Source organism: Hemitrygon akajei, chromosome 26, assembly GCF_048418815.1.
Source record: "Hemitrygon akajei chromosome 26, sHemAka1.3, whole genome shotgun sequence".
In the NCBI taxonomy this organism is placed as follows: Eukaryota; Metazoa; Chordata; class Chondrichthyes; order Myliobatiformes; family Dasyatidae; genus Hemitrygon; species Hemitrygon akajei.
The window spans coordinates 36037479-36064199 of record NC_133149.1 but is presented as its reverse complement, the minus strand read 5'-3'; the positions used below and the strand labels follow the sequence as shown (position 1 = coordinate 36064199).

General features: G+C 46.4%; 1 protein-coding gene across 6 annotated transcripts in view; it reads left to right on the top strand.

Moving 5' to 3' along the window:
• Window positions 1–26131, top strand: part of LOC140716882 (B-cell CLL/lymphoma 9-like protein) — a 150540-nt gene extending 124409 nt beyond the window's left edge. For 5 of the 6 annotated variants that reach the window (XM_073029900.1, XM_073029901.1, XM_073029897.1 and 2 more), the window contains 6 exons: window positions 7644–7766; window positions 8699–8909; window positions 9740–9839; window positions 12627–14946; window positions 23064–23288; window positions 24535–26131. In XM_073029900.1, the coding sequence (XP_072886001.1) occupies window positions 7644–7766; window positions 8699–8909; window positions 9740–9839; window positions 12627–14946; window positions 23064–23288; window positions 24535–25733 (4178 nt within the window). In that variant the 3' untranslated portion in view covers window positions 25734–26131. The remainder of the gene's footprint in view (window positions 1–7643; window positions 7767–8698; window positions 8910–9739; window positions 9840–12626; window positions 14947–23063; window positions 23289–24534) is intronic. The other variant, XM_073029902.1, reaches the window with a different exon arrangement.
• Window positions 26132–26721: the final 590 nt, after the last annotated feature.

The window sequence follows — 26721 nt, the reverse complement described above, 5'->3', positions numbered from 1 at the left end:
CATCTCCCTTGTCTACCGTGCTTATAATTTCCTCAAAAAATTGTGGTAGGTTTGTCAGGCAGGATTTTCCTTTCAGGAAACCATGCTGGCTTTGGCCTGTCTTGTCATATGCCTCCAGGTATTCCGTAATCTCATCCCTACCAATCAATTCCAACAACTTCCCAACTGGGACTAGGTGAGAGTAAGTGTTTAGCATGGACTAGAAGGGCCGAGATGGCCTGTTTCCGTGCTGTAATTGTTATATGGTTATAGTTACTGATATCAGGCTAACAGGTCTATAGTTTCCTTTCTGCTGCCTCCCATCCTCCTTAAATAGCGGAGTAACATTTGCAGTTTTCCAGTCATCCCGTACAATGCCAGAATCTATCGATTCATGAAAGATCATCATTAATGCCTCCACAATTTCTCCAGCTACTTCCTTCAGAACCCGAGGGTGCATTCCATCAGGTCCAGGAGATTTATCCACCCTCAGACCATTAAGCTTCCTGAGCACCACCTCAGTTGTAATTTTCACTGTACATACTTCACTTCCCTGACACTCTTGAATGTCCGGTATATTGCAGGCATCTTCCACTGTGAAGATTGATGCAAAATACACATTCAGTTCCTCTGCCATCTCTGCATCTCTCATTACAATATCTCCAGTGTCATTTTCTATTGGTCCTATATCTACCTTCGACTCTCTTTTACCCTTTATATACTTAAGCTTTTAGTATCTTCTTTGATATTAGTCGCCAGCTTCCTCTCATAATTCATTTTTTTCCTTCCTAATGACCTTCTTAGTTTCCTTCTGCAAGTTTTTAAAAGCTTCCCAATCCTCTGTCTTCCCACTGGCTTTGGCTTCCTTGTATGCCCTCTCTTTAGCTTTTACTTTGGCTCTGACTTCACTTGTCAGCCACAGTTGTGTCCTTCTTCGCTTTGAAAATTTCTTCTTATTTGGAATATATCTGTCTTGCACTTCCCTCATTTTTCACAGAAACTCCAGCGCACTTCCCTCATTTTTCGCAGAAACTCCAGCCATTGCTGCTCTGCTGTCCTTCCTGCAAATGTCCCTTTCCAGTCAACCTTGGCCAGTTCCCCTCTCATGCCATTGTAATTTCCTTTATTCCACTGAAATACCGACACATTGGATTTTATTTTTTCCCTCTCAAATTTCAAAGTGAACTCGATCATATTGTGATTACTGTTCCCTAAGGGTTCCTTAACCTTAAGCTCCCTTATCACCTCTGGATCATTGCACAACAGCCAATCCCCTAGTGGGCTCAACAACAAGCTGTCTAAGCCATCCCTTAGACGTTCTACAAATTCTCTCTCTTGAGGTCCAGTATTGACAGATGTGTCTGATCAATCTAATTGTATCTGAAATGACACTATTGGTCATCCCAGGAACCAGTTCTACAATCCCTCTGTGACAAGTTTATCCTTTCTGAGAAACGAGACCAACCAGCACACAACTATAATCTTGCAAAAGCCTTGTATGATCACAGCAAGATTTCTTTTCTCCTGCAGTCAACACCAGCATGCTATTTGCATGTTTGCTTTTAGTGACTGGTGTCTTAGGTTACTCGGGTCCCCTTGTACCAAACGACCACAAAACTTAGGAACAGAATTAGGCCATTTTGTCTATCAGGTCTGTTCCATCATTCCATCATGGGTAATTCATTCTCCCTCTCAACTCTGTTCTTCTGCCTTCTCACCACAACCTTTGACACCCTTATTAATCAAGGATCTATCAACATCTGCTTTAAATACACTCCACGACTTGACCTCCATAGCCATCTGTAGCACCCTCTATCTAAAGATTAACCCTTTCATTCCCGGGATCATTCTTGTGAACCCTCTCTGGATCTTCTCCAATGCCAGCACATCCTCCCTTAGATATGGGGCCCAAAATTGCTCACAATACTCTGTAGTCTGACTAATGCCTTGTACAGCCACAGCATTACATCCTTGTTTTCATATTCTACTGCTCTTGAAATGAATGCTAATAAACATTTGCTTTCCTTCCCACTGACTCAACCTGTAAGTTACCCTTGGGGGAATTCTGCACTAGGACTTCCAAGTCCCTTTGCACCTCTGATTTCTGAATTTGCTCCCCTTTATTCCTTCGACAAAAGAGCATGTCCATACATTTCCCTACACTGTATAAACCGATCTCTCTCCTTTTAAATAATGTTCTTCCTTTCTGATTAACCTATCAAACTGGGTAACTACACGTTTATCTGCATCTGCCATATACTTGCCCATTCACCCAACTTGTTATAACCACCTTGAAGTTTTTGCATGCTCTGTACAGGACCACCTAGGTTTGTGTAATTGCGCATTTCAGTAATATTACATTTAGTTCCCTCACTGGTGTATGTTGTGAACAGCTGGGGCCCAAACCCTGACCCCTGCAGTACACTGTTAGTTAACAGCTACCACCCAAGAAAGACCCATTTGTTTCCCATCCTCCAACTAACTTTCAATCCAAGCAAACATGCTACCCTTAATCACACATGTTTTAGTTTTGCATACTAACCTCTTATGTGGGACTTTATTAAAGGCCTTTAGTAAATCCAGATGCGCCACATTCACTAGTTCTGCATTATCTATTCTAACAGTTACATCCTCAAAAAAACACTCCAGCACACTTGTCAAACATAATTTCTCTTCCATAAATCCATGTTTACTTTATATTTCTGTTGGTATGTTTCAAGTGTCCTACTATCACACCCATTATTAAATGCTCTAGAATTGCCCTGCTACTGATGTTAGGCTAATTGATGTGCAGTTCCCTGCTTTTGCTCTCCCCCTTTTAAATAGCAGGCTTGTATTTGTCACCTTCTGCAGGAACAGTTCTGTATTGTGCAGAATGTTGAAGGATGACAACTAATGCATCTGCTCTTTCCATGGCTGCTACTTTTAGTACCCAGTAGGGATTCATGCCCCTGGGGATTTATTGGCTTTCAGTTGTATTAATTACTCCAGCACATTTTTTTAAAACAGAGTAATTTACCTTAATTCCACTTTTTTATTCAACTCTTTGTTCCCTTGCATTTCTCAGAAGTTATCTGTGCCGTCCGCCATGAAGATACAAGCGAAGTATTTCTTTAATTGTATTTCCATTCTTTTTACTCCCTGTTATTCCTGACTCTGAGGAACCTGTTCTGTTTTCTCTATTCTTTTCTTTCCATATTTGCAGATAGTTTTATTTCTATGCACTTTTAAATTTCTGGTACCTTTATTTTCATCTCATCATCAAGCCCTTGATTTTCTTTTGCTGAATGCATCGATTTTGGAGGTCGGTGAGGTTGAAGAAGATTACCGACAATGGAGAATCCCAGTTCAAAGTAAATTTATTGTCAAAGTATGTGTATATGTTACCAATGCATGTTACCTTGCAATTCATTTTCTTGCCGGCATTTACAGGAATAAAAAGTAACGAACTAGAAACAGTATCGACAAAAACCCACAAAGATGGACCATTCCGACAGAAGTTGACAGGGGAATGAAAATTTGAAAATTGGAGTGATTGTTGAACGAGCATTCATTGCCACAGGAAACCCTGTGTCGGCTGCAGAATGACCTGAAGTTTCTGAGGAGCAAACTTGGTGGTCACTGATTCGGCTGGCATTTCTGCAGCTGTAGATTCTATGGTTTACAAGTGATTGTAAAGATGGCCATTACTCCTCTGCAGTTCAGTGAATACTTGTTCTGAGCTTGCCCATGTAAAAAGCCCTGCTGACTTTAGGCAAGGTTGGATCTGTTAGTATGTTCAATAGTATCTTGTAGCAAGATATCATGATGAGATTGTGTTGGGAATGTGAATGGGTCAGAAAGCCAGTTACTGAATAGAAAATCTTTCATACAGTTCCCTTTAAAATAAATTGTACTTTTGGTTTTGTGCAATCTCTGCTTTCAAAGTGGGAACATTACCGGTCTACAAACTTACGAAATAGTTTAGAAAATGTGTAGATCAGGAGGTTGATGGTTGGGTTGAGTTGTTCTCTGATCTTGGCAATTTACTTGCAAACCTTTCATCACCATACGAGGAGGCATCATCAGTGCGTGTTAGTTGTGGTGTCCTCCAAGTGCTTGGTCTTAATATACATAGCAATCTTGAACATCAATTAAAGCAACTCTTCCTAGTCTCTACCCAAGAAGGGCACAAGTTTGACTGGACATCAGTGTAAGTCCTGGAGCAAGCAAGCATGCGGCATGCAAGAAAATTCCTAGAAGCGTGGTTTTTCGTGAACAAATCTGTAAACAGACATGTAGACCTCAATCCTATTTATGAGCCAATGCGGGCAAAATTCCAGACCACAACGTGCGAACTTCACCACACAACCAATCGACGACGAGATTTCCTCCCCACATCACAATTGAGCTTCCATAATGACGGCCAATCAGCTGATTGAAAACTATATGAAGGCCAAGCATTCGGAGGACACTACAGCGCACTGGCGGCGTGTCCTCGTGTGGTGACAAAACATTTGCAAGTAAGTTGCCAGGATCAGAGAACAACTCAACTAAGTGTGAGAGAACTGCTTTAACGCTCCCACAGCCACGCATGCCCGGTGAGTGTAGTGTGCTGTAACTCATCTGCTGCTCCACCCTGAATCTGGACTGTAACCGAGAAGCCTTAAGGAGAAGGGTTGCATATGGTGCAACCCTGGGCACTGTGGTCAAGCACATTCCTCAACAAATTATCTGGTGATCCTTCGATATTTTTGTTGGTTTGGGGGTTTACTTTGCCACCCTGACTACATTCCTTCTTTGTCTGCAGGCATTTCAGGATGGCCTGAAGTCATGAAGTACATTATATTCAGTCAAATTTAAATGTGGATTCATTCCACAGCCCTGCTTTTTCTCCTCCTTGTGAATATTATTTGAAGCAACCATTTGTGCATCAGAGACCTATTAGGATGCTTTTTTTTGTCAGTCTTTGTTTCTATTGTATTTGTTTGTTCTACTGTGAATGCCTGCAAGAAAATGAAGCTCAGGGTAGTCTATGGTGATGTGTACGTACTTTGATTGTAAACTTGCTTCGAACTTTGAAACAAAATGAAAAGGTAGGGGAGCATTAACTCATATTCACAAATTGAAGGGTGACTGATAACCCAGTGCCTCATGAGTTGTAAATGGTTTCTGGGGATTTCTCTGGGACAGGGCCAGCTAAAACTTAGTGTAACAAAGAGGCGGGTGAGTCACTGACTGGAGGAATGGCTTTCAGTATTCTATTTCTGCCGGTGCAGCTCACAGCTGCAATCCCCCTTCACTGTCTGGGTTTGTGTGCAAAAAATGTAATAAAAAACACGTGCATTTTTCACATCCACAGACTAGCTTTGAACTCAATTTGTAGTCTTCGCTGTGATATATGAAAAACAGCAGCTAACTTGTGCAGTTTCCCGAGGCGCAGGAGGGTAAAGAGCCTGAGTTCAGTGATACCTATCAGGGTCTAAATGTGCTGGAGGTTACTCTCGTGCCTTTTTCCTACGTGCTGGTCCAAAGGGAATTTTTTTACATCCACGTGGGAGAGGCACTGCAACAGTTTTTGATGCTGTGGTAGAGCAGCAGTTAGTGTGATGCTCTTACAGCTTGGGGTTTCAGAGTCAATTCTGTAAGAAAGTGTGTTTGCTCTTCCCGTGTGCGCTTGGGTTTCCTCGCACGGTCCAAAGACCTTGCTGTTAGTGAGCTAATAGGCCATTGTAAGTTGTCCTGTCATTTGGCTAGGGTTAAATCAGTGTGGCTGATTGGGCATGAAGGGCCTGTTCTATGCTGTTCTGCTAAAGAAATAAAAGCCATTTGGTCACAGGGCATCTGAGGACGGGATTGAACCTGGGTGACTGGAGATATGAGGGTGCAACTAAACGAGCTGAGCCACCGTGTATAGCAGATGACTTGGTCAGAATGTACAGATGGACTTGCTGATAACCCAAAGTGTCCCGGTGCTTCAGAAGCTGCTACATTTCCTCTGGAGCAGCAGAGGCCGAGTGGAGACCTGATCGGAGTTTATAAGATTCCAAGAGGCGCAGATGGGCAACTGGTACTTTTTAACCAGCGTTGAAATGTCAACTAGACACTAGAAGGCACGCTAGTGAGATGAGATTAAGGTGAGCTGGGTTAAGTTCGAAGGAGATGTGTGCAGCAATTTATTTTTAACATGGTGGGTGTCTGAAATGGACCACCAAGTGTAGCAATGGAGCCAAATACAACAGAGACATTCAGATAGGCACACAAATGTGCAGAGAATAGACCTTGTGTGGGTTGAAGGGACTGGCTTAGTTAGGCAGCTAATTATTAGTTTAATTAGTTTATCCGAACATTGTGGGCCCAAGGTCCTGTTTCTGTACTGTACTGTTCTATTTTCTATTAGAGTAATGGAGATGTACAAGGATAATTCCAGAGGTTTAGAACCACAACAGTTTACTCTACAATAGTGCATGGGGAAACAATTAAAAGCAGGGCAGTGAAAGAGGCTAGAACTGCAGGGATTTCAAAGGGTTACGGTGGATGAGGCTAATAGACATGGAGAAATGTATTAAACTGAGGACTGGTGTTAATTTAGGTCAGCAGCTGCAAAGTGAAGGGTGAGGTCTGGATATGTTTTAGATGAACTCTGGTTTATGGACAATACTACCAGGGAGGCCAGGCACGAGTGCATTGGAGTTGTCAAGCCGGGAGATAAACTCCTGGATGAGAGTTTCAGTAGCAGAGGCTGTTGTCGGGCTTGAAGAGGGCACAGCGATCTGGTGCCAAATGAAGGCAGTCAGTAATCAGTTCCATTTTCAGATGATTGCCTGGAAGAGGGTGACAGTGGCTTTGGTCTTTCTAGTATGTAATTGGAAGAAGGTAAGGATTCTGCAGATGCTGGAAACTCAGCATGTCAGGCAGAACCCAATGGAAGGAATAAACAGTCTGACATTATGGTCTGAGATTCTTCATCAGGGCCTGATTCACATCCTTCCTATAATGAGACAACCAGAACTGAATTCACTATTCCAAGTGTGGTTTAATCGGGGTTTTATAGAGCTGCAACATTACGTCACGGCTCTTGAACTCAATCCCCAACTAATGAAGGCCAACACACCATACGCCTTTGTAACCACCCCCATAACTTGCATGGCAACCTTGAGGGGTCTATGGATGTGGACCCCAAGATCCCTCTGTTTCCAACACTGTTATGAAACCTGCCATAAACCCTGTATTCTGCCTTCTATTTTGACCTTCCAAACTGAATCACTTCACACTTTTCTTCATTGAACTGCATCTGCCATCTCAGCCCAGCACTACATCCTGCAATATCTATGCACCCGAGCAGTACACTCCTCAAATCAGTTTCCCTCTTCCTTCTTCATTCCCAGCTTTCCTCAGTCATGGCTATCAGGAGCTCAAATAGGCAACCACGAGTCCTGGCAGAGTATTATCCATTACAGAATTGAGTGAGGCACTAAGCTCAAAACAGCCCAGTGGTTCCATGGCTTATTGGTTATGGAAGCTTTGATGTGCCTCCATCTCGATGTCTTTAAGCTTTGAGCAGACAGTTGGGGATCTCTAAGGAAAAGGATTCATTTTGTTCTGTGCATGAGTAAGGTGATCTTGTGATGCAGCCAAACTCCAGCTTGTGATCTTGTGCTTATTACTTTGTGCTTCCTTGACAGCAGATGGAGCCCCACGGAGCAAGAGGCGTTGTGTTCTGGAACGCAAGCAGCCATACAGTGGGGATGAGTGGTACTCAGGACCAGACAGTGAGGACGAGGATAAACCTGGAGTGGCTGCCCACAGTAAGTAACACGAGGGTCAGTCTCACAAACCAGCCACTCAGTTCCTTAACACATTTCTAAATCTGGTATCAGTTACTCTCCAATATCTAATTGGATTATCATCCACATTTATCTCCATAGTATTTACCTTCCTTTGTCCTTACCTATAAATAATACATTGGTCTCAATTTTTGAAATTTTCAATTGTTTGTCACTCCAAATAGCTTTCTGGGGAGAAAATCATGAATACAAGATTCTGCAGATGCTGGAAATCTTGAGCAATGTACACAAAATGCTGGAGGAATTCAGCAAGTCAGTCAGTCTATGGAAGGGAATGAACAGTGGACATTTTGGGCCGAGGCCATTTATCAGGACTGCATTTTCTGTGTGTTGGGGAGAGGATGTTTTCAGTAGCCTTTGTGTGAGGAGTACTTTTGTTGCAGAAAACCTGAATGGCTTAGCTCTAATCTTAAGGATGCATTCCCTCAGAAGTAGTAGTTTTTGTGCCTTGGGGAGATATTATTCTTATCAGCAGACTTGGGTCACGTCTTTGCTGCTTCATCCCCGTCTGACAGAAGTTTGCTGAACCCTGGTCTGCAGTGCCATCTGGTGGCCACTGGCAAAATTTAAGTAAATCCTAAAGTGAGCTGTGTTATATATACACACCCAACTCTACACCTTGTCTTTCCCTGTTGTCTGATTTCCCATCTCCTCTGCTTACCTTCTGCCTTGCTTTCCCTCAAGCCCCCGCCCCCTGCTCTGCTTTCCCCATTCATCTCTCCTCCCTCCTACTTTCTGTTTCCATCGGCCATTGGGTACCCCCCGCAGCAATTCTGAGAGGTATGGTTGCAATGAGTGTCCACAGGGTGGGGAGAATGCCACAGACCTTGTGGGAGGGAGCACCTGGGAAGAATGCCAAACTCCGAATTGACTCTGTTGTTTCTTTTGTGCAGATTGTACTGTGGTGGAGTCTGCCCTCTCGGGGGCTGTTCAACCTTCTCCCAGTTCGAACCCCCTCCCGACAGTCAGCGACAGTGCCCCTTCCAACGTTCCTCACAACCCAGCGGGCGGGCCCTGCCTGCGATCGGACAGTGGCAACCCCAGGAACCCCAGCAAACCACCTTCGCAATTTGTTTACGTCTTCACGACTAATCTGGCCAACATGTGAGTGTGTGGAATGGGTGTGACAAAATGTGGCAAAGCCCTGGGAGGTCAAGCAGAGCCTACTGAGCTGAGTCTGAGGTCGATGGCAATGAAATTGCTCAACTCTCCTTGTACACAACTCCAGAAGCCAGGGAGAGGAGAAACAGAGAAAGAATTTGAATTAGGCTTAATATAATTTTTTTAACTATAAATTATGATAAGCATATATCAAAAATTAAATAAGTGCAAAAAGAGATCGCGGAAAGGGCAATGAAATATTAGAGAGAAAGTAAATTGAAATAAATAAGCATGGATGGTTTTAGAGCAAGTTAACAATCTTAACAGGTTAGTGACGAGCAGGTGTAACCTGAAGTGAGGGGAAAGAAATTGCCTAGGCAACAGAAGACTTACAGGATATGGGAGAGAGGGTAGAGCGCAGGTATGGTCTACTCGGTCAGGTATGAACTGAGAATCCCCTCACCAGAACTGGTTCCAGTGGAGTTGTGTCTCTGACACAATATTCATTCCAAAGATCTGGAAAAATAAGAATGGAGGTGGGGGGCTGGAGGGAGGTGGTGTGGAGTGGAAGGGTCGGTCAGGGGTTGGGGGTGGTGCCGGTGGGCAGGAAGGAATCGGCGATGATTCGGAGAGCAGGACTCGGGTGGATGAAGGTGGATTCAGTGAGAGCAGAGAAAGTGGGTCCTGGGAAGGCGGAGTGAGTCCACGGCCGCGAAGGTGTGGCCAGTGGAGTTTGGGAAAGAGGAAGGTGATCCCTGAGGGTTGAGAGTGAGGGGGCTGGATGTGGCATTGAAAATCCTGGCTGCACTTATATCTTCTGTGTCGGATGGCAGGGCTGCGGAAGCTGTAATCCAGGGCCGGTCAGACTCGATTGTTGCCTATCACACGCACAACGTGCCTCGCACGAAACTGGAGCAAGTGTATGATCAGAAGGTAGGTGCCAATGCAGCTTAAATGTTACATGCTATGCTTCAGGGCTCAACCAGCCCAAGTCATTCAAGTTGCCACTGAGCCTGGCTCAGCAATTTTCCATTTGGGCCTCTCTCCATTTGCACAGATGGTCGAGGGTGAAGGTGGGTTTCATGGATAAGGACTTGGTGGTTTGGGGGGAGCGCTCCATTTTCCTGCCTTAGCTCCATTACCCCTTCATTCTTCCATCTAACAGAAATCTCAGGCTTTAAGTTCCCACTGGGCCTCGATGTCCCCTGCAAGTGCATGTTCCAGCTTTCTCCTATAGTTACTTCCCGTGTGGATTCAGAATTGTCCTGCCCGTAGAAGGCAGAAGGTGGTAGCAGATGGAGTGTATTATGCCTGGAGATATCCATGACTAGTGGTGTTCCGCAGGGATCTCTTCTGCTGCTTCTGATTTTTATAATTGACTTAGATGAGGAAATGAAGAGTGTGTTATGAAGTTTTCAAATGATACAAAGTTTGGTGCTGTTCTGGATAATATAGAGACTTTATTGATCCCAAAGGAAATTACAGTGTCACAGTAGGATTACAAGTGCACAGATATCAGAAGAGAAGTAGGAAAGAATAAAAAATAAGTTACCTCAAGCAGTCTGACGGGAGGGGGTCATCACTTCCCCGGCTATAGGTTGACTCATTATACAGCCCAATGGCCAAGGGTAAGAATGACCTCATATAGCGCTCTTTGGAGCAGCACAGTTGCCTTAGTCTGTCGCTAAAAGTGTTCCTCTGTTCAGCCAAGGTGGCATGCAGAGGGTGAGAAACATTTTCCGGAATTGCCAGGATTTTCCGTAAGGTCCTTTGTTCTATCACAGCCTCCAGTGTGTCCAGTTTGACTCCTATAACAGAGCCAATCTTTCTAATCAGTGTATTGAGCCTATTGGCATCGCCCGTGTTGATGCCATTGCCCCAGCACACCACCGCATAGAAGATTCTACTGGCAACAACAGACAGGTGGAACATATGAAGGAGAGGCCTGCATATTCCAAAGGACCTCAGTCTCCTCAGGAAGCAGAGGCGACTCTGGCCCTTCTTGTACACAACCTCTGTGTTGGTGCTCCACTCGAGTCTGTCATCCAGGTGCACCCCCAGATACTTGTAGGTCCTCATCACATCCACGTCCTCACCATCAATAGTAACGGGGCAGTGCAGGCTTAGCCTTCCTAAAGTCCATCACCAAATCCTTTGTTTTACTAATATTGAGCTGCAGGTGATTCAGCTTGCACCATTTGTCAAAGTCCTCCACCAGGGCCCTGTCTTCATCCTCCCACCCTCCTTCTAAACACCCAACTATTGCTGAGTCCTCAGAGAATTCCGCAGATGTCATGACCCAGTGTTGTATCTAAAGTACGAGGTACACAGGGTAAACAGGAAGGTAGCCAATAGTAGGGCCCCAGTGCTGCTCATAGCCATGTCTGACACACAGCTACAACATACAGGTTGTTATAGGTTACAATGGGGCATTGACAGGATGCAGAGCTGGGCTGAGAAGTGGCAGATGCAGTTCAATCTGGAAAAGTGTGAAGTGATTCACTTTGGAAGGTTGAACTTGAAGTTGGAGTACAGAGTTAATGGCAGGATTTGTAGCAGTGTGGAGAAACAGAGGGATTTTGGGGTCCATGTCCATAGATCCCTCAAAGTTGCCATGCAAGTTGATAGGGTGGTCAGAAGAGTATGGTGGTGCTGCCTGGATCAGAGAACATGTCTTCTGAAGAAAGGTTGAGTGAGCTAGAGCTTTTCCCTTTGGAGTAGGAAGAGGATGAGAGGTTAAGAGGTGATATCAGATGATGAGGCGTAGACAGAGTTCATGGTAAGACAACAGTAATGATCTGGAAGAAGTTGTGTCTTTCCAGAACAAGATGTCAGGAACACAATGTTAAAAATACCAAAACCATGACCTCAACATAAAACAGAACAGTACCACACAGTATAGGTCTGTTCACCTACTCTAAGACCAATCTAACGCTTCCCAACCAATGGTAGAATTGGAAGATAACAGCATACACATACAGTGTGGCCTCTGTATGAATGATGCCAAGACCCTTGGCAAATATCAGTAATGGTAGTGAAAGGGGAGAAGGAACAACTGTGTAGAAAAGAATGAAACAAAGTGGTGAAAGCGGAGGAGGAGGACAACGACACGGTCAGTCTGAGTGGACACAGCAGACGATGACGTGGAAGCCACCATCACTATTGTGACTGTAGTTAGGTCTGACAGTGGAGAGAAAACGTTTAGAGATTAGTCAATATCCTAGAAACGGATTGATTCTATTTAGGAAACAATTTGCAAATGTTTCTAGTATGGGGGAGCTTTGTTTCTCTATAGCTGGGGAAGGGGGAGTTCTCTGTCACACTTTGTAAAGTCAAAGGTAGCTCCAGGTACACCAATATCGACGCTGCGGCAAATGCTCAATATGGAGAATCAGTGCTCAGCGCATGCAGTGTTGCCCAAGCTGGGGTTTACTGTGACATTTTGGCAAAAACAAAATCGCTCCTCTGAGAGACTGTGCACATTTTCATGCAAGTGTGGTTGAGTTTGTGAGCCCAACTAAATAGATCTGGAAGAGATAATCTGGTTGTAAATATGGTTCAGCCTTTTCTTCCTTCTCCGGGGTCCCATTGTGCGCAGGATGGTAGTGAATGAAATAGCAAACCATACTGGGTGTCATTACTTACCCAACGCTGGTGTGTGTGGGTCTGACTGGAAATACAGGGTCATGGAGTAACAGCTTCCCTTCCTCTCACCGACAGGCTTCCCACGCCGCCCAGAAAGGAGCCGGACTTCAGGAGCAGCCATCGCGCAACACCCCGCCATCTCGCACGCCCCAGCCACAGTCCCAGCAACAGGGCTTACAGGCCCCCAGCTCACTGCCTCAGGAGGGAGGAGCTGGACCTGAACCCTTACACTCTGACATGGGTTCCAAACCGATGGAGAGCAATGGCGGAGCAGGAAACCAGCCAGGGAATGCTCACCCCAACATCAGTAACGCAGCCACCAATCCACTACAGGGGGTTCCGGGTGATCCAGCCAGTGGAGGAAATGGGGAGACCAGCAATCCAAATGGGAATGTATCATTGGTGATGAACCTGCACGGCAACACTGAAGGCTTGTCCAAGGAGCAGCTGGAGCACAGGGAGCGTTCCTTGCAGACCCTAAGAGATATCGAGAGGCTCCTGCTACGCAGCAGCGAGAGTGAATTTCCATTGAAGGGCAACTGCGGCCCCGCTGGGCAAGGAGATGGGCAGCAGGCAATGAAGAAGCCAGAAGAACCTTTACAGTCCATGATTTCCCAAGGACAGACTTTGGGTGCGGTTGAAGGGCCAAATATGGAGCAAGAGGCAATGCACCACCAGGAGGTGATGCAACATGACCCCATGGGACAGCAGGTCAGCATGATGATGAATCCGGTCAACCAAGAGAATCTGACTCCAGAGCAAGTGGCCTGGAGGAAGCTTCAGGAGGACTTCTATGAAGAGAAAAGGAGGAAGCAGGAGCAGGCTGTGGTTCAACAAAGAACAATGCAAGAGATGATGATGCAGCGGCCAATGGGAGGTATGATGGTGCGAGGACCTCCCCCGCCCTACCATAGCAAAGCCGGTGACCAGTGGCCGTCTGGCATGGGCAACCGGTTCACGGGCCCCATGGACGTTCCCGAGTCCATGCAACCCCGAGGAACCACCCCTTTCTCCGGGCCCCGCTTCCCCAATAGCCAGATGCAGAGGGTTAGTGGATATGGAGGAATGCAGAACATACCGATGGAGGCTTTGGGGGCCATGAACCCAATGCAACGGACTGTGCGTCCTGGGATGGCCTGGCCAGATGACATGCCGCCGATGGGAGGTGGAGGGAACTTCCCCCAAGGTGGCATTCCGTATCATCCTAGCCAAGGTGATCCCGAGAGGTTCATGAACCCTAGGGCCAGGGATGAGCTACTGAGGCAACAGCTGATGGAAAAGAGATCCATGGGTATGCAGCGCCCACTAAATCTGAACAACACCAACAGCATTGGTGGCATGAACCAGGGAATGGAGATGGAGCGAATGATGCAGGCACAGAGACAGATGGAGCCAGGAGCCATCTCTGGGATGTTCCCTGGCCAATTGCCTGGAGATAATGTGAGCGGAAATCCAATGGCATTGGATTTTGTTGGATCAAGGGGAATGTTGAGCCCTCCTCTAGGGCAGGCAGGACCCGTGCGTGATATGGACGCGTCGATGGGTCCCGGTAATGTCAATATGAACATGAATGTAAATATGAACATGAACATGAATCTTAATGTCCAGATGACACCTCAGCAGCAGATGATGATGTCACAGAAAATGAGGGCACAGGAAATGATGTCACATCAGGTTTTGACTCCAGAAGAGATGGCGAGAGTCAGGGCACAAAATGGCAGTGGGATGATGGGCGACCCTCAGAAAATGTTGATGCAGTCACAATTTCCTAATCATGGACAACAGGGTTTTCCTGGTGGTCAAGGGCAGTATTCCAATATGTCTCAGGAAGTGAATAACATGGGAAATCCTGGGGAGATGTTTAGTCCTGAACAAGGTCCCATGCCCGTGGGTAGCATGAGCAACACAGCCAGACTAAGCCACATGCAAATGACACCAACTTCAAATCAGTCCAGCAGCCACAGTAATGTGAGTGCAATGCTTCCAGCGTCACAAAGGGGGCTAGGCCGAAGACCCTCTGACCTCACGATCAACATCAATCAAATGAGTTCTCCCAACATGGGTCACCTAAAGTCACCGACCATTAGCCAGGTTCACTCTCCCCTGGTCAGCTCTCCGTCTGCCAACCTTAAGTCACCCCAGACGCCATCTCAGCTGCCAAACTTGTCATCCGCTAATGCCTCGGGTCCAATCAAGTCTCCCCAGGTCATGAGCTCATCGCTTCCTGTCCGCTCTCCAGCAAGCTCTCCCAGTCGGTTAAAGTCACCATCAATGTCTGTTGCCTCACCTGGATGGACCTCATCGCCCAAGACTACCCTTCCAAGTCCTGTGATAAGCCAGGGCAAGCAGCCAATGAGCATGAACTCTTCTGCCCCATTGGGAAGCATTGAACAAGGTGAGAAAGGGGGTCGGACTTTTGCACTAATCACTCAGTTGCAATCAAATCTCAAAATTTTATTTCTTTTAGCCATGTTTATTTTTTTTCCCCATTGGAGTCCCCCAACCCACTTCAGACACCAGAATCAAATTTACCATCACTGACGTATGTTGTGAAATTTGTTGTTTTGTGGCAGCGGTACAGTGCAAGACATAAAAATTACTGTAAATTACACGAAGAATATATTTTAAAAAGTGTAAAAAGAGAGCAAAATAGTGAGGTAGTGTTCATTGTTCAGAAATCTGATGGCAGAGGGGAAGAAGCTGTTGATCTTCAGGCTCCTGTACCTCCTCCCTGATGGTATTAATGAGAAGAGGGCACGCCCTGGAAGGTGAGGGACCTTAGTGATGGATGATGCTGCCTTGAGCCATCACCCTTTGAAGATGTCCTTGGTGGTGGGGAGGCTAGCCTTACAACCCTCTGCAGCTTTTTCCAATCCCGTGCAGTGGCCCCGCCATACCAGATGGTGACACGACTAGTTAGAATGCTCTTCACAGTGCATCTGTAGTGATTTGCTCGAGTAGCAGAGAAATTCAGCAAGTAGAGCTGCTAATTGACCCAGGCTTGTCCCTGTTCTCCAGTGCTGCACATTCACCTTGCTGATTACATGGATTCCCTCTGAATGCTCCAGTTTCCTCCCATATCCCAAAGGCAGGTGGTTTGACAGGTTAACCTATATTCTATTTGTGTCTTTTGGTTTTATTTCGGTGTGTTTGTTTTGGGTGGTGAGGTGGAGATGCGTCTCTGCCAAAGGAGGTGTAAGGCACTCTTTCCATGTCACCCTTGGACAAGGTGTCGCACCTGCTTAGCCCCCAATCAGGGTCACATGAAGCCATGGGAGCAGGTGGTGGACGGTCGTATGAGCAGCCGGTGCAGATCACAAGTCCTGCTTATGCGACCACTGACACCAGGCAGACAATCTCTGAAGGGTATTAATGATGGCTGGGGTCACCCATCTTGGAAAGAAACTGCCCAGAAGAAGGCAATAGCAAACTACTTCTGTAGGAAAATTTGCCAAGAACAATCATGGTCATGGAAAGACCATGATCACCCACGTCATAACGACACGGCACATAATGCTGATGATGATAATTGTAGAGTTTACAGTGCATTGATAGACTACTCAACTGCTCATCCCATTTCTCTTAATCTTATCACTAAGTCTTCCACTTCCTCTTCATGTCTGTACCCCTTAACTCCATCTCAGATCTCTATATGTCAGTTACTCATGAATGTGCATTTCTACATTCTCTTTGGTTAAAGAAATTTCCCAATTTATTAATGACCATTTCATGTTCATTGGCCCTAGTTTAAGAAGAAGCCATTTTATTGGTAACTACATTGTTAAATCCATTTCTGAGATATGAGATTGCTGTTTAAAATCTCTCCAATTAAGGGTGAAGATGTGTCACTTAATTAAGACTTCACTGCTTCTGTTACCAGACGATCAGACATTGTTTACACCTCTTCCCACTTGAGGGTGCTATTTGCCATGTCCGTGCTGATGGTTCATTCTGCTGGGGCTCTGCTCCATGAACTTCACCTCAGTACCACAGTTACCTGTTCATAATCTTCTGCTTATTCAGTTCTCACATTTGTTTTGATTCTTCTGAAGTCAGGACCTGTGTCTATTCCCTCAACTTTACAGAGGTGGGAGTGTTATTTAGTTACTCTTATTCAGAGATGAGAGTAAATAAATAACACGCGGTAATAGGCCCTTCTGGCCCAATGAGCCCGCGCCACGCAGTTACGCCCATGTGACCGATTAACCTACTAGCCTTTATGTCTTTGGAATATGGGAGGAAACTGGAGCACCCAGAGGGAAATCTACGCAGTCACGGGGAGAACGTACAAACTCCTTAGTAATGCAGCGGTAAGTGTAACACTATTATACTGCCAGCGACCAGGGTTCATTTCCACCACTGAGGCAGAGCTGAACGCTGGTTGCTGGCGCTATAATAGCATTATGCTTTCCGCTGCATTACTGTGCCTGGTTTTTGGACGGACAACAGCGGAATCGGTCCCTGGAATTGAGATGGCTGAAGGGCAACTCAGCACAGTGCAGCTGGATGTCACGGGTATTGTAAAGTGGCAAGCTAACAGCCAGAGGTACCAACGCCAAAGATAAAAAGAGGGACGAGGTCCTTCAACAAGAGTATATAGAGCTGGTCGAAGATTAATGACTGGATTACATCCAGTGTCCTTTTATTTGAGAGAATAAACAGCAAGAAAGGGTAAATGAATGTGTGTCTAAAGGGATGGAGTAGGAGCTAGCTCTTTAGATTTCTCGATCACTGCGACTATTGATGGGAAGGTGGGACCTGCAGAACCAGAACAGGTCCAACATCCTTGAAGGGAACTCTGTGGGGAAGGGTGTAAGTTAATATAACAGAGGAACAGGACACAGCTGATGTACAGTTGGAGACGAGGTGCAGTCAGATACGCATTGAATCGAAGGCTTGTGAGTCCAATGGCAGTCGTTCAAAAGTTACTGTTAAAAATTCAGAGTGACAGGATGTATCTACACTTGGAAAGGCAGGGATTAATCAAAGATGAGGCTCATTAGGGGTGATCCCATCAGACAAATTTGATTAAATTTTCAGCGGGAACAAGATGTTTTAAATAAAGTCTACTTTAGCTTTAGTAAGGCATTTGACAAGGACTCACATTGGAAGCTGGTTAAAAAGACTAGAGTCTAATTGGAAAATTGGATCCAAAATTGGTTTGATAATTGGAGCCAAAGTGAGGTGATAGAGGCTTGTTTTTGACATTGGGATCCTGTGACCAGTCACGTGCCACAGGTATCGGTGCCAGAACCCATTCTGTTTGTTATGTGTCATGGTGCGTGCTCACAGGACTGGACCCCAAGTGCGGAGGAACGGCAGACTCTCTGTCACGACGGTCGCTGACACCGACTCAACCCAGGTGCGGAGGATGGCAGGCTCTGTCATGGTAAGCACTGGCAACGACTTGCCCCGGAAAACCTGATGCTCTCGAGATTGTGCTGGAAAAACCTGAGGGAGACCTGATACACTCAAGACTGGGCTGGAAAGACCAGGAACAGTGTGCATACAGCTCGGGAACTTTGCATTGCGTACAGCTTTTAATTTTGCATTGCATATAGCTCAGGAACTTTGCATTGGGAAGAGCTCGAAAACAGTGCGCATACAGTTTGGAAACTTTGCATTCCGTACAGATCGGGAATTTTGCATTGCAAACAGCTTGGGAACTTTGCATTGCATACAGATCGGGAACTTTGCATTGTGTACAGATCAGGAATTTGGCGCATATATTTCAAAAATTTTGCATTGCAAACAGCTCGGGAACAATGCGCATACAGGCTGGGAACTTTGCATTGTGTACAGATCGGGAACTTTGCGCATATAGTTCAGGAATTTTGCATTGCGAACAGCTTGGGAACTTTGCGCATATAGTTCAGGAATTTTGCATTGTGAACAGCTTGGGAACTTTGCATTGCAAACACCTCGGAAACAGTGCGCATACAGGCTGGGAACTTTGAATTGTGTACAGCTCAAGAACAGAGTGCATACAGCTCAGGAGCTATGTTACATACAGCTCGGGAACAGTGTGCATACAGTCAGAAACTTTGCATTGCTTTCAGCTTGGGAACAGTGCACGTACAGCTCGGAAACTGCATTAAATACAGATTGAGAACAGTGTGCATACAGCTCAGGAACTTTGCATTGTGTAGCGATCAGGAAGTTTCCTTTATGTACAACTCAGGAACTTTGCATTGGGAACAGTGTGCATACAGCTCGGAAACTGCATTATGTACAGATCAGGAACATTGTGCATAAATCTCAAGAACTGCATTACGTACAGATCAGGAACATTGCGCATAAATCTCGAGAACTGCATTACATACAGCTCGGAAACTGCATTACGTACAGATCGGGAACATTGCGCATAAATCTCGAGAACTGCATTACATACAGCTTGGGAACTTTGCATTGCAAACAGCTTGGGAACAGTGCACATACTCTCAGAAACTGCTTTGTGAATAGCTCAGGAACAGTGTGCATACTGCTCAAACTGCATTGCGAACAGCTTGGGAACAGTGCACATATAGCTCGGAAACTTTGCATTTCAGATAGCTTGGGAACAGTGCGCTACAGCTCAGAAACTGCATTGCAAACAGCTTGAGAACAGCATGCATGCAGCTTGGGAACAGTGCAAATATAGCGCGGGAACTTTGCATTGCAAAGAGCTCGGGAACAGAGCACGTACAGATCTGAAACGTTGCATTGCGAACAGCTCGAGAACAGAGCGCGTACAGATCTGAAACGTTGCATTGCGAACAGCTCGGGAACAGTGCGCGTACAAATCTGAAACGTTGCATTGCGAACAGCTCGGGAACTGCGCGTACTGATCAGAAACTTTGCATTGCGAACAGGTAGGGAACAGTGCGCCTGCAGCTCGGGAAGTTGCATTGTGTACAGCTTAGAAACTTTGCATACAGTCGGGAACTTTGCATCGCGAACAGCCCTTGCTTTATGTACAACTTGGGAACAGTGCGCATACTACTCAGAAACTTTGCATTGCAAACAGCTAGGGAACAGTACACTGTGTACAACTTGGGAACAGTGCGCATACTACTCAGAAACTTTGCATTGCAAACAGCTAGGGAACAGTACACTGTGTACTGCTTGAGAACAATGCGCATATGGCGCAGGAACAGTGCATATATAGCTCAGAAACTTCGCATTGCGAACAGCTTGGGAACAATGCGCATACGGCACAGGAGTTTTGCATTGTGAACAGCTTGGGAACAGTGCGCATACTGCGCAGAAACTTTGCATTGCGTACAGCTCGGGAACAGCAGACTATGTCACGGTGATCGCTGGCACCAACTCAACCCAGGAGCAGAAGAACAGCTCCCTGTGAAGAGACAGAAACAAGAGGTTAGACGTAGGAATGCCGAAAGAACACTGAAGGCATGACCAAGCAACACCTCAAGACAAATCATTCTCCCAAACACACGGTAGGACTCTGCTAACAGAGCAAAACAAAAATACCCTTTAAATAATCATAGAATCCGTGAAACATGTGCTGGTCACAATTAACTTGAACAAGATTAAACCAAAAGCACAAGGGCTTAATGGCTTTAACAATTGGTCAGTACAGGTGCTCACCTCACACTAATCAGGATCACGAACTGGACACCCATGTGACCAATTAACCTATTTCTGGTTCGGCACTTTTCACTGCTCTGCTCATCTGACCAACTGATAGAATCACCTTGTAACCCAAAACTACCTCACTAATACATATCCTACATATAAAACATATTAATATGTTTTTAGATGACACAGAACTTGGTGTGATGGTGTTGGTATTAGTGAGGTAGTTTTGGGTTCGCGATCCTGATTAGTGTGAGGTGACACCGTTGGTCGGATATAAAGAGGGCCAAAAAAATACCAAGGAACAGAAAGACCTTGTGTACAAGTCCAAAAATTCTGAAGGAGGCAGCGCAGGTTAAGAAGGAACAAGAGACACTTGGCTTCATAGAATATAAGAGCAGGAAGGTTTTGATACATTGGTTAGAACGTCGTTGGAGTACTGTGCCGTTCTGGAAGAGTTAGATTGCTCTGGAGAATTGCAGAGGAAATTCACCAGGAATTTGCTGGGGTGGAGTGTTTGGGTTGTAAGAAGAGACTACATAAGCTGTGTCTGTTTTCCTTGGAAAAGAGAAAGCTGAAAGAACCTGACTGAAATTTACAATGAGGAGGGAAAACAGGGTAGATAGTAAGAAACATCCCCACAGGAGAGGTATCTTAAAGTAGAGGCCATAAGTTTATGTTTGAGGGTAGAGTGTGATGGAAATGCAGAATACATTGTCCGAGTGTATGGTGAAGACAGGTACCCTCACAGCATTGTGGACCATGAGGCAGAGGGTTATTGGTTAGTGTGGACATGGTTTCTCTCCTGTTTGACTGTAACAGCTGCTTTGTGCTCTCTCTGATGGATCAAGATCGAGTAATGACACCTGAACTGACTGGGCCTCTCCACCAACCCCAGAAGTTGGAGATCAGTTTTACTTATTCATTTCAGGATCTCAGTCTTCTGTGTAACAGTTAGTACACTTGTGAAGGTGGCAGTGAGCTCAAAGGTTCATTTATAATCAAAGCATGTATCCCTATACAACTCTGAAATTTGTCTTCTCCAGATAGCCGCAGAACAAAGAAAGGGCATGAAAGTCGTTCTGAGAGAAACATCAACCCCCCCCCCCGAAACAACTCCTCCCCTGCACAAAAGAAACTAACAGAACATCAACCCCCGCACCCCCTCCCATTGCACAACAAAACAGAAAAGGTACAGGCGATTTAAAATATAAAAACTAAGTCTGGAAAAAGTCCGCAGTCCAAAACCACAATAGTCCAATCCATAAACGCAGAACCACGACACCATCCTACAGTGTCACCAAGTTCATCAAAAGAGAGGAACACCTCACGAGCACAGGGGCCTACCACAGCAAGCCACTCACAGACTCTTTCTCAGCAGCGATCAAAAGGAAGGAGCTGCCTTTTTGAAAGCTGTAGTCCTTTTGTAGAATGAATGTTCAGGATGATTGATGGTTGCCAGTCAAGCGGTCTGCTTTGTCCTGGCTCATTGGCTCGTGCAACACTCCATCAGGGAACTGGAGAGCATTCCGTCACCTGCTGACAAAATTTGTAGATGGTAGAAAGGTCTTGGGATGTCAGGAGATGAGTTACACACCACAGGATACCCAGCCTTGGGCAAATGCTGCCTCGAGGTCATGGGCAATCATTGCCCCTCAAATTTGGCTCCTTGATTCAAGCTTGTGTCTGGAGGTCTGGAACCAAGTGGTCCTATGCGAACCCAAACTGAGCATTGGTGAGTAGGTGTTACTTGACAACAGTGACAACAGTTTCCATCCCTTTGCTGGGCACTGCGAGTTGAAAGATCAGTACCCTCCCCTTTACCCACAATATCCCTTGCCATCTGCACGTCTTTTCTCCAACCCAAAAAGCACCTTTAATACAATTGAGGTAATTTATTTCAGATTAACATCAAATGCAGATGCCGTGACCTCAAAAAGAATTTAGATGTGAGGTGTGAACTTCTTTGGTATAGATTCTCGGCTATGTTATTTCACTGATCTGAGGATGGGTGGAGTATTTTGTTTCATGAAGTACTCGGGTTCAGAGCTTGTTGTTTCTTTCTTGCTTGAAAGCCCAAGGTCAGTCACACACAGTTAACCCTAACCCAGACCCACCCTAGGTAAGGCAATTCTCACTTCTTCCAATAAACTTGCAGACTGAAATAATAAATAATGAAGCCCTGGTTCCAAGGAGAGGCTGTTTCCTATAAGAAAACCTCAGTGGGAGATGGGGCCCATGAAACTGTACCTTTGTCAGTGGTGGTAGAAATGCACCGTGTGAGTCAGTGTACCAATTCACATTAATTCCTGTACCACGTTCAGAGGGAGTCCCAGGGAAACTACTCCAGTCAGCCCCTGGAAACTGAACCCATATGAAAATCAGTGCTTATGAGACTGTACTGCAGAGAGCTAGCTCCAGTGAAGCTGAGCATGTGTTCCTTTGAAACTGTAACTGCAAAATTCTCTCCATGTAAACTGAGAGACAATCTCATGAGAAGGCAGTGATGCTGTGTTCCAGTGAGTGTGTCAGACAGTTTCCCCAGTGAGAGTCACATGTCAACTGTCAGTGCACATAGAGGTATAACCCTGGAGATTGCCCATGAAATTCTGCCTCAATGCAGAAATGAATCCCAGTCTTATTACATGCCTGTGTGACTTCCCACTATGACGTTCAGTGCCCGTGGGACTGTACCCCGTGATAGTCGGTGTCCATGAGAATGTACTCTAGTAATTTCCTGTGTAATTCTTTCAGTGTCAGCACATCCAGGGCAAGGTAAAGAAAGATGTTTCCTCCTGGATCTTTGGTTTCTCACTTTCAGAAAGTGCTCCTGTTCAGTCTCGTTTCTGTGGGATCTCTCATTGAATAGTACAACAAGCTCAGTCAGATTGGAACATTACTGAGATGTTTTCGACTTCTCTTCACACCAAACAGGTCCTATTGTCTCCGCCTCTCGCTCTGGCCCTGGCTTGCCTTATAACTCACCGGATTCAACACCTTCCCAGAATCCCCTCTCACTCATGATGTCACAGATGTCCAAGTATGCCATGCCAAGCTCCACCCCGCTTTACCATGACGCGATTAAGACCATTGCCACCTCTGATGACGAGCTGGCCCCAGAGCGATCAATGTCGATGATGCAGCCCACCAGCGTCTCTGGTAAGTAAGCCCACAGGAGAGAACCTGTATATGCTTCAGAAACATGTCTTGTCCAGTAAAATACTTCCTAATGTTGACATAAAAAATGTACCAGCTAATTGGGACATAAACAGGATCTTGATATATAGACCTGAGAAAGCAACACACACAAAATGCTGGAGGACTCAGCAGGTCAGGCAGCATCTATGGAAATGAATAAACAGTTGATGTTTCGGGCTGAGACCCTCCTTCAGGACTGGAAAGGAAAGAATGATGCCAGAATAAAAAAAGGTGGGGGGAAGGAGGCTAGCTGGAAGGTGATGGGTGTGAAGCCAGGTGGGTGGGAAAGGTAAAGGGCTGGAGAAGAAGGAATTTGATAGGAGCGGAGAGTGGACCATGGGAGGAGGGGACCCACAGGGAATTAATAGGCAGGTGAGAAGAGATAAAAGGTCAGAGTGGGGAATAGAGGAAGGGGGAGGAATTTATTTACCAGAAGGAGAAATCGATATTCATGCCATCAAGTTGGAGGTTACCCAAATGGAATATAAGGTGTTGCTCCTCCACCCAGAGTTATACAATATATAACTAAATAATTGACTAAACTCTTCTCAGGCTTCCAGCCGGGTACAGATAGCAATTATAACCAATGTTTCGATGAGACCTTCATCTTTGTTGAAATTCTTTTCCTCTAGTTTTATTTCAATGGCTTTCATTGGAATTAGATTGTAAACAAGGTGGGACAACGGAAACCCGATTGGATGAGAACTAACCAATCAGGAGGGACAGAAGAAGGGGTATAAATACCTCCGGACTAGACATGCTTAGGCTGATGAAGATAGCAGAGTTTACCATCGAAATGTAGGTTAAAGTTGATACCTGTACCCAGCTGGAAGCCCAAGAAGTGTTTATTCATCATATACGCTGGGAAAGCACTAGATCCTTTTATAACTAAATAATCTTTCCCAGTGAAGTATGTCCAGGTTTAAATATTGGCCTCAACATCAAAGCAGTCTTCCTAACATTACTTTCTTGGTACTTTTAAGTTTGTTTATTCTGCTCCCTTTCTGTAGCTGGCTTTTTACTGTCTGTCTTCCTTTGAAGATACTTCAGAAAGCCTAGCTTGGTTAAGGATCTGGTCACTTGTCCTAATATCTGGCTTGATTTGATTTGCAAATTAGCACAGGGTATTTTTATCTAGTTAGATGGAAGCTAGGTTGCTGGCATGTGGGATGGGATTTTGTTAACACCTTTTTCAATTCCTTTGCAGGAATGACTGGAAGCCAGAATCCACAGCCACATATGGTGTCACAGAGTGTGGTAGGGCCAGGGTCTGCCAACAGCCCCTTGGCGATGAACATGGTGGGGCAGCCATTGTCCCATGAACCGCCAGCCCCCATGATGCCATCTCCTGGCATGATGGGACCCAACATCCCCATGCACGAGGGGCACGGCCCTGGGATGACTGTACAAAGCCCCATGATGGTGCACCCACCCCAGGACTCGCTGGGGCAAGCCTGTGGCTCGATAACCGGCAGTGGTTCCCAGATGCTACCTCAGAACCCCATGGTCCTCCAGCGAATGCAGCATCAGCCCCACAACACTCTGCAGTCCCCAGGTTCCGGGATGCAACAGGGCTACCCCCCAGGGATGGCCATGCCCCACGAGGAAGGTGTCCCGCCCCACGGGGTCCCCGCTGGACCGGCCCCTGCTCAGCCACAGCAGCAGCAGCCCCCGCCTCCCCCCCCTCCACCTCCACACTTGATGACCAAGAACGTGTCGAGCCGAACTGGGGGCGAAGGCTACCAGCTGTCGGGAGTGGCCTCAGTCCTCAACGACCCTGAGCTCCAGGATGTCATCCGCCCCTCAGCAAGTGGGATTCCAGAGTTCAACCTGTCGCGCATCATTCCTTCCGAGAGGCCCAGCAGCACGCTGCAGTATTTCCCCAAAGGAGAATCCCAGGCATCAAAGGCCCCATCTTCCAACCCTCACCTCATGAACCTTCAGAGCATGATGTTGGAGCAGGGCCCCGCAAGCAGACCCAACCTCCCGGGACAACAGCAGCAGCCGCCACCACCGCAGCAACAGCAACAGCAGGTGGTGCAGAGGGGCCTGAGCATGCACATTTTCCATCCGGGGCAGGTGCCAGGGCCCATGATGGCAAGGACAGGCATGCCAGGCCAGCACGGTGTCATGAGCAACAGTCTGCACCAGGTTCTTATGTCTCCACAGCAGAGCCTGATGGCCCAACAGAACATGATGCTACAAACCAAGCAGAGGAGCCTCTCGCTTTCAGGGGAGATGTACGGACAGGGCGGTCACATGCTTCCTCCGCAGGTGGGCATGCTGGGAACGCCGCCCCACCAAAGTATGATGTTCCCTCAGCAGTTGAGACAGAGGAGCATGTCCTTAGATGCACCCATCACCTTTGTCCCGGGGCCAGGGAACACTGCCAATATGCCCTTCTAGCTCCTCTCATCGACTTTTCGTACAACTAGGATTTATGCAAGTCATGAAGCGACAGTGATGGGAAAATAAAAATAATTTTATTACGAAAAGTGAGGCCCGGAACTGAGGAGACAAAGAGTTTATACCAAGGCGGGGCTGGAAGGTGGGGTGGGGGGTGGGGTTGGAAGTGTGGGAGTCAAAGATTATTTTTTAACAGAGTGAGCTCGGCTGAAAGACTTCCAGACATTTGCGTTTTCGATTTTAATTTTTTTAAAAATTTTCTCTCTCTTTCCCTTTTCCCTCTCTGCCCCCGACCCCTCGCGCTCTCTCTACTCCCCTCTACCCCTTCCCCTTTGTGCGCTCTATTCCCCAGCCCCCTTGCTCTCTCTACCCCGGGCCCCCTCGCTCTCTCTACCCCGGCCCCCCCCCCCCCCTCGCGCTCTCTCTCTACCCCGGGCCCCCCCCCTCGCGCTCTCTCTCTACCCCGGCCCCTCCTCGCGCTCTCTCTCTACCCCGGCCCCCCCTCGCACTCTCTACCCCAGACCCCCCTCGCGCTCTCTACCCCAGACCCCCCTCGCTCTCTCTCTCTACCCCAGCCCCCCTCGCTGTCTCTACTCCCTACCCCACCATCTCTCTCCCCTCCATCTCTTCACACACACACACACACACACACACACACACACACACACACACACACACACACACACACACACACACACACACACACACACACTGTCTCTCTCTCTCTCTCTCCCCTCCCCCATCCCCCTCTGTCTCTCTTTCTCTCTCATTTGGTTTCCTCACCCGCTGTTGTGCAAAGGGATTTTATTATTGCTGTAAATATTCTGCCTCGGTATGTGATTTGTTTTTACGGTTCCTGTAACTCTGTGTTTTCGCTAGAGAACCATCCAGAACTGTGACAGGGAAATTCCAGGAAGGACCTCTCTCCCAAAAGAGAAGTTCTCTGCCCATCAGATTTCTCAGGTTTTTGTCCTGAGATACATAAGTA